General features: G+C 47.2%; 1 protein-coding gene across 1 annotated transcript in view; it reads left to right on the forward strand.

The window, feature by feature from the left end:
• si:dkeyp-14d3.1 (transmembrane protein 132D) overlaps window positions 1-8,166 on the forward strand; it is a 42,165-nt gene extending 33,999 nt beyond the window's left edge. The window contains exons 5-7 of the mRNA XM_062543860.1: window positions 4,940-5,089; window positions 5,144-5,611; window positions 7,387-8,166. Coding sequence (XP_062399844.1) covers window positions 4,940-5,089; window positions 5,144-5,611; window positions 7,387-8,166 — 1,398 coding nt within the window. The remainder of the gene's footprint in view (window positions 1-4,939; window positions 5,090-5,143; window positions 5,612-7,386) is intronic.
• Window positions 8,167-8,398: the final 232 nt, after the last annotated feature.

Raw genomic sequence — 8,398 nt, forward strand, 5'->3', positions numbered from 1 at the left:
TTATTATAACTTTATATCGTGAATAAGGACGCTTTTAATTAAAAGCGCTCCCTGTCACGTTTGTAATGGCCAGATGATGACAGTGTAGCGCACGTTTGCGTTTCCCCTACTGATGTGTGTGAAGTGGAGGTCTTGGAGAAAGCGTGTCGCCCCTGGTTACGGACGCGGTGGTTAATTAAAGGGTCGTTAGAGAGAGAGGGAGAGCCGCGGGCTGCGGAATCTAGACAGGGCAGGGCGGCGCAAGAGAGAGTGCCGGGGCAATTATCAGCTATTTGACGAGGCTAATCACCGCGCGGTACTTCAGCACGAGCAGGTCTGCCCGCCACGATCAATGGGGAGAGAGAGAGCAGGCCGGCGCCTTATGAAGCTCAATATTTACTGGGAGCCTGGGATGCTTTCAGGCATGTGTGTTTGTGTGTGTATGTGTGTGTGTGTGTGTGTGTGAGAGAGAGAGAGAGAGAGAGAGAGAGAGAAGGAAAGAGAGCGAGAGAAGGAAAGAGATAATGAGAGTTTGAGTTTGTGTGTGTGTGTGTGTGTGTGTACAGTATGTGTGTGTTTGTGTCTGTGTGAGAGAGAGGGATAGATAAAGAGAAGGAAAGAGAAAGAGAGAGGGAGTAAAAGAGGGAGAGAGATAATGAGAGTTTGAGATCATGTGTGTTTTCCTCTCATATCCCTGTGTGTCTGTGTGTGTGTGTGTGTGTGTCTGTGTGTGTGTGTGTGTGTGTGTGTGTGTGTGTGTGTGTGTGTATGACTGTGTATGTGTGTGTTTGTGTGTGTGTATGTGTGTGTGTGAGAGAGAGAGAGAGAGAGAGAGAGAGAGAGAGAGAGAGAGAGAGAGGAAGGGAGAGAGAGAGAGAGAGAGAGAGAGGAAGGGAGAGAGAGAGAGAGAGAGAGAGGAAGGGAGAGAGAGAGAGAGGGAGCTAGTTGAATGTGCGGTGTGATGCAATTTTCTGGTACCTCTTAGGAAAGAATGGAGAGATGAGAGAGAATGAGAGAGAGCGAGGGAGCTATGGAGAGAGAGCGAGCGTGAGAGAGAGAGAGAGAAAAGAGAGAAAAAGAGAGGCAATCTGAGCAAATAGGTCTTGCTTCTAGAAAGCTCGCTAGCTGCGTTAGACTTTTTTTTATAGATTTCTCTTTCTTTTTTATCACGCTCTCTTTTTTTCCTTTTACCCATCTGGCTTTTTTATCATCTCGCTTTCTATCCCTCGCTCCCTCCAGTTTCTCTCTTCACCGCTCTATGCCTTTTTTTCTCATCGCATTCACCCTTTCTTTTTTCCACTTTGCACTCTCTTTTCTCCCTCTCTCCTGTTTTCTCTTCCTCTCTCACCCCTTTTCCTGAGTGCACGAGAGAGAGAAAGAGAGAGAGAGATAGAGACATAGATAGAGAGAAAGAGATAGAGATAGACTGTGTGTGTGTGTGTGTGTGTGTGTGTACAGTATGTGTGTGTGTGCATGAGTATATATGTCATCTTCATGTACCTCCTTCGTTCTTCTTTAATTATAAAGTGGCGGTGGGATTTCCTTCCTGCCACAAGGATTTGTAATGTGTGTGTTAGCATGTGCAGGAGGGGCCCCCAGTAACACACACACACACACACACACACACACACACTTCCTGCCACAAGGATTTGTAATGTGTATGCTTGCATGTGCAGGAGGGCCCTCCAGTCACACACACACACGCACACACACACACACACACACACACACACACACACACACACACACACACACACACACACACACTACAGTTATCGCTGGCGCTTGAGACATCCGTGTGAAGTAAATCCCCCTTTGCATGTCTTTAAATAGGGCCGAGTGTTGATCCACTATCTCCCCCTAATCTGGCCCTCTGGGCAGGTGGGTACAGCTCCCGCTCAACAATGCCCTCTCATACAGTACAGCAGAGAACCAGCGCCAGTCTCACTCTCTCACTCTCTCTCTTTCTTTACTTTCTCTTCCACACTCTCTTCCCATCCTCTCCATCTCACTCTCTTTTCTTTTCTTTCATTGTCTCTTCTTTCTCTCTCTGTCTCCCTCTTTTTTCCCCTCTTCCCTTGTTCTCTTTCTCTCTCTATTTCTCTTCTTTTCTTTCTCTCTCTTCACCCTCTCTCCCTGTCCTCTTCCCTTCCTCCTCTCTCTCTCTCCATCTATCTCTCTTCCTCTCTCCATCTCTTCCAGTACATTCCCTATGCTCCATTACCAGGTGCATGATTAGACAAGGCACCAGCGTTGATGTAAACAATACAGAGAACAAAGGGAACCAGTCTTGAGATTTAAATGTAATCTTAAACTTGTGCTGTGCTGATGTATCCTGCTTTCTGATGACTAGTACCTATAGCATATTACTATCTGAGGACTAGTACTTATAGCATATGATGCACTTACTATCTGAGGACTAGAGCCTATAGCATATGATGCACTTGCTATCTGAGGACTAGAGCCTATAGCATATAATGGACTGTACTGTACTTACTATCTGAGGACTAGAACCTATAGCATATAATGTACTGTACTTACTATCTGAGGACTAGAACCTATAGCAAGCCATGTACTGTACTTACTATCTGAGGACTAGAGCCTATAGCATATAATGCACTGTACTTACTATCTGAGGACTAGAACATATAGCATATAATGGACTGTACTTACTATCTGAGGACTAGAACCTATAGCATATAATGGACTGTACTTACTATCTGAGGACTAGAACCTGTAGCATATAATGTACTGTACTTACTATCTGAGGACTAGAACCTATAGCATATAATGTACTGTACTTACTATCTGAGGACTAGAACCTATAGCAAGCCATGTACTGTACTTACTATCTGAGGACTAGAGCCTATAGCATATAATGGACTGTACTTACTATCTGAGGACTAGAACCTATAGCATATAATGTACTGTACTTACTATCTGAGGACTAGGACCTATAGCATATAATGTACAGTACTTACTATCTGAGGACTAGAACCTATAGCATGCCATGTACTGTACTTACTATCTGAGGACTAGAACCTGTAGCATATAATGTACTGTACTTACTATCTGAGGACTAGAACCTATAGCATATAATGCACTGTACTTACTATCTGAGGACTAGAACCTATAGCATATAATGTACTGTACTTACTATCTGAGGACTAGAACCTATAGCATATAATGTACAGTACTTACTATCTGAGGACTAGGACCTATAGCATATAATGTACAGTACTTACTATCTGAGGACTAGGACCTATAGCATATAATGTACAGTACTTACTATCTGAGGACTAGAACCTATAGCATATAGTGGACTGTACTTACTATCTGAGGACTAGAACCTATAGCATATAATGCACTGTACTTACTATCTGAGGACTAGAACCTGTAGCATATAATGTACTGTACTTACTATCTGAGGACTAGAACCTGTAGCATATAATGTACTGTACTTACTATCTGAGGACTAGAACCTATAGCATATAATGCACTGTACTTACTATCTGAGGACTAGAACCTATAGCATATAATGTACAGTACTGACTCTCTGAGGACTAGAACCTATAGCATATAATATACAGTACCAACTCTCTGCTCCACCTCTCTGCCCTTTATTCTGCTGAAAATAGTGCACTGAGTGAGCACAGTGCGGGTGAATAGGAGCGTGCCAGCCATGGGAGTGGGAATAGGGCCATTATATAAAACCCTATTGAAATAATCCCATTTTCCGTGTATGCTTTTCACACAGCAGCCTTTGTCAGAAAGGAACAAAAAAGAGAAGAGGTGGAGGACACAAAAATGAAAGAGCTTTTTATTTTCATTATTTTTTTATTCCTTGAATACAGACCACTTAGACTTCAGGATGCAGTTGTCTATCAAATACCATTCAAAACATTGTTTGACATTCTTGTTCACTTTTCACAGTTTTTCTTTTTCCCTTAGATACAAGACGTTCATAATATTTCAGTCCCTTAATGATCCTGTTTGACATTCACAATGAGTGATTTGTAAATTGTTGCTTTTAGGACAATTGTTGTCAAAGTGGGCTCTAAAGAAGAGACAGACTGACTGACAGACACACAATGACAGACAGACACACACACACACACACACACACACACACACACACACACACACACAAACAAGCACACACACACACACACACAAAAAAAAAACAAGCACACACACACACACATACGCACACACACACACACATGCACACACACACACACTGACTGACAGACACACACACAAACACACACAAACACACACACACACACACACACACACACACACACACACACAAAACACATTATCTAATATAATAGGGTAAAAAGAAAAGTAAATTGAAATAGTCGTGGTGTGCACATGGCATACTGAAGTGGGCTTACCTTGAAGTTTCCAGACAAATAGCGCCAGCCACTTGCCATTTGCTGATGAACCTGTGCCCCCCCCCCTCTCATGACACACAGCATCACTATAACAAAACCATGCCCAAGAGCCCAGTTACCTTACTAGAGGAGCGATCATACTCTTGACACCTTAGCAGAAAATGACTGGTATTACCTCTCATCTCGCACCCAGTCATTTAGCTCGATTGCGTAGACATTGTTTGGGCTTATTTAGATGGCAGTGTCAACAGATGAATGTGGAGAGGTCAGTCTCACTGACGTTGCAGACATTGAAGATGGCATAGGTCGAAATGAGTCTGTCTTGTGACATGCTTTCACGTTGATTACTGAAAATGAGTTGAAGCTTGGGAGTGCGTTTACTTTTTTGTTTTATCCAGTGCTTAATTGTTTACGCTTCCAAAAAACCTTTTTTACACGGAATTCACCCATTTCTTGCCTTGGTCAGTCTCAAGTGCTCACTCTGCTGTTTGTGTGAACAGATGAATGTTTTGAGGTCGGTCTCAAGTGCTCACTCTGCTGTTTGTCCTCTTGTCCACTAGGAGGCGCTGGTCAGCGTCTGGCTGCAGTTCAGCGACGGCTCGGCGGCGCCCCTCGACCTCTACGACCCCGGGAGCTTCCAGCTGAGCGCCACGTCCCTGGACGAGTCGGTGGTGGAGGTCCAGAGCCAGACGCGGTCGCCCGGTAGCGGAGTCGGAGTCGGAGACGCAGCGGGCGGCGGGGATGCGTCAGCGTCCTCGTCCCAGTCCTCGCGCCACTGGCCGGTGATCGCGGCGCGGGGAGAGGGCCAGGGCCCGCTGCTGAGGGTGGAGCTGAGCGCGGCCGAGACGTGCCAACGCTACAAGCCCCGCCGCGCGGGCACGCTGGCCTCGGGCACGTGCCAGGTGCGCGTGCGTTACGGACCGCCCGAACCCCCCAAGGGGGCGGAGGACGCCAGCCGGGCCGGCGGTGGAGGTGGAGGTGGCAGAGGCGGAGGTGGTGGGAGTCGAGGGCCCCCCATGAACCGGCCGCCCCAGCGGAGGCCCCCGCCCGTGGCTTCGGCCAGCGTCCACTACGGCAGCTCAGTGTCCGACGCCGGCGACGCCATCATGAGGCGCCTGGGCACCACCGCCGCCTCCACCACCAGGACTGACATCCTACGGAGGCCCGGAGGGGACAAACTGTCCGACGATGGCAGCCAGCTACCCATAGACTTTGCTGACTTCCCAGCACAGGTGAGGACTCCCTCTGTGACCCATATTGGAACCACTCCATATTAGGCCTAAAGATAAACATGTAACCGGGAGCAGTTGAGAAGTGGTCATGTCAATGCCCAGGGGTGGAAAAGTCAAAGTGCTACTTTATATCTGTGTCAACCATTCACTTAAACCAGTAGATTCTAATTAGCCCAACTCTTCAGCCAGGTAGAGCAGCTAATTGGCAAGATCACCTGTGTTAAGTGCACAGGTAGATCCAACACATGGTTGGACTTTTACTCTCTGAAGCTGGACTTTTCCACCTTTGTCAGTGCCTTTGTCATGACCTGAACCCAATCTTCACCTCTCTCTTTTTCACTCATTTTCCGTCCACCCTTAACTCTCCGATCAAATAACGCCTAAAAAAACCCAAATATAGAACTTAAAAATACATAATTATGAAACTATAATAGTCGTACAAAGAGAGCGCTTTTGTTTATTCAAGTCCCTAATTACTTGTGAATAACACCCACTGAAGAGCTTCCAAACCGTCTCATTTGATAAGGCTGAAATTTGTGACATCTCAGTTCCTTTCTGTTGTTTGTGCTGTGGTTGTTTGTTTGTTTTTTCTAAGATGTTGACGCTTCCCACTGCTGTGCACATGAGCGACTTTAACAGAGCACAAATTATGATGAGCCTGCCGCCGTCAATCTGCTGAAATGCCTCTGAAGTCTTCCATATTCAGCCAGTGTAGAGTCTGATTTGAAGTGCTGTCGTCTCTCTGCTTCTGTTCCTTGCGTCTGATTGGCTGTGTGCTCCTCTCGTGCCTCCTGTCCTCTCTGGTTTACCGTAGTGGTACACTCGAAAAACTAAAGGTGCTTAAATGGTTCTTTAAATCTCTGGATGGTTCCATGGAGAGTCAAAACTCTGCGTTGAACCATTACATCAGACGAACTGTTCTATGGCATTGCTCTGAAGAACAGCACTGGCCGAGTGAAGCATAGTGGACGATGAGCTGGCGGGCTAGCATGGAGTAGCCAGTAAAAGTCGTGGCTTGAACTCCCGTCAACTCCTGTTGTGCTCTTGAGCAAGACGCTTCACTCCTCCGAGTTGCTCCCAGCAGACTGGCCCTTGAGATAATCGATAATGTATCTTAGTCACTTTGGTTGAAAGTTTAAGGCAAATGAATAGCAATTCAACGGAACTTAACGGAAGTAAAACAAGTAAACTAAGCACCGTTTAGCCTGCGGCTCCTTTAGCAGTAGCCTAGATTAAAACCCACACACTCGAGCTCCCTCATTAGACATGCTTACTGTATGGACGAGGCCCTGTCTCCTCAGAGGAACTGTTTACATTAGCTCTTTACATTAGCATGCTGAAGGCTACGCTCATAATCGACTGTCCTGAGGCAGTCAACGAAGTAAACGAACATTCAAATGCGTCTGTTTAGATGTATTGAAAGGGACTCATGCATAATGTAGAATATTCAGTAAATGTATGCCACGTTCTATTTTGTTCTACTCAGTAAATCAATATCATGTTCTATTTGTTCTACTCAGTAAATGTATGTCATGTTCTATTTTGTTCTACTCAGTAAATGTATATGATGTTCTGTTTTGTTCTACTCAGTAAATGTATATGATGTTCTATTTTGTTCTACTCAGTAAATGTATATCACATTCTTTTTTTGTTCTACTTAGTAAATCTATATCATGTTCCATTTGTTCTACTCAGTAAATGTATGTTCTATTTGTTCTACTCAGTAAATGTACAGTGCATCATGTTCTATTTTGTTCTATCTTATGTTAATGCAGGTGGACGTTCCACGAGGGCGTAACATGGACGGCGAGGATGACGAGGGCCTGAGCGACGAAGACCTGCTGCAGTCGGCGCGGGGCCTGAGCGACCTGGAGATCGGCATGTACGCGCTGCTGGGCGTCTTCTGCCTGGCCATCCTGGTCTTCCTCATCAACTGCGTCTCGTACGCCCTCAAGTACCCGCACAAGGAGCTGGGCGCCGAGGAGGGGGGTCTGGAGGGTGGCGCGGCGGGACCCCACGCCCACGACTGGGTCTGGCTGGGCAGCGAGTGCGGCACGGAGCTGGGCCTCTCCGCGCACCGCGACGAGGACATGGGCCTGGGCGCGCTGGTGATGGACAGCAGCCTGGGCGCGCTGGAGGAGGGCAGCCAGCTGCTCAACGGCGGAGGGGGCGTGGCGGTGGTGGTGGGGGGCAGCATCAGCGTCGTCCCGGGGATACAGAAGCACGCGCAGATGGGGCAGATGGGGCATCGTTCGCCCGACGCCGGATGCGGCCAAGCGGGCATCCAGGCGGGCGGCAAGGAGGCCAAGGGGGAGTCGCCGACCAGCAAGAGGAAGCGCGTCAAGTTCACCACCTTCAGCACGGCGGCGGAGCGCGGAAGCCCCGCCAGCGAGAGCGTGGGGTCGGGGTCGGGGTCAGGGTCGGGGACGGGGTCGGGGTCGGGCGTGGGAGGGGACATCCAGTGGGTGTGTCGGGACGTGGAGCTCAACGACTCCAAAGAGCTGCGGAACTATATGGAGCGACTGAGCGACGGCGTGCTGAGAGACGTGGTCTAGTCCTGTTCCCTTTTGTCCACTCCTTTTCTTTTCGTTTCCTTTCTTTGCTTTTCTGTTTCTTTCTTCTCCTTCTTTTTTTGAAAGTATCCGTGCGTGTGCTAAAAACTGGACTGAAGTCACCTTTTTGCCTTTTTTAAGAAAAAAAGAAAGAAAAAAAATCTGAAAAATCACACACAAACGTAAGACATGACATTCTCTCAACCTTGGAAGGTTTTATTTGTCGCAAGAGAAA

Source organism: Sardina pilchardus, chromosome 8 (assembly GCF_963854185.1).
Source record: "Sardina pilchardus chromosome 8, fSarPil1.1, whole genome shotgun sequence".
Taxonomy (NCBI): Eukaryota; Metazoa; Chordata; class Actinopteri; order Clupeiformes; family Clupeidae; genus Sardina; species Sardina pilchardus.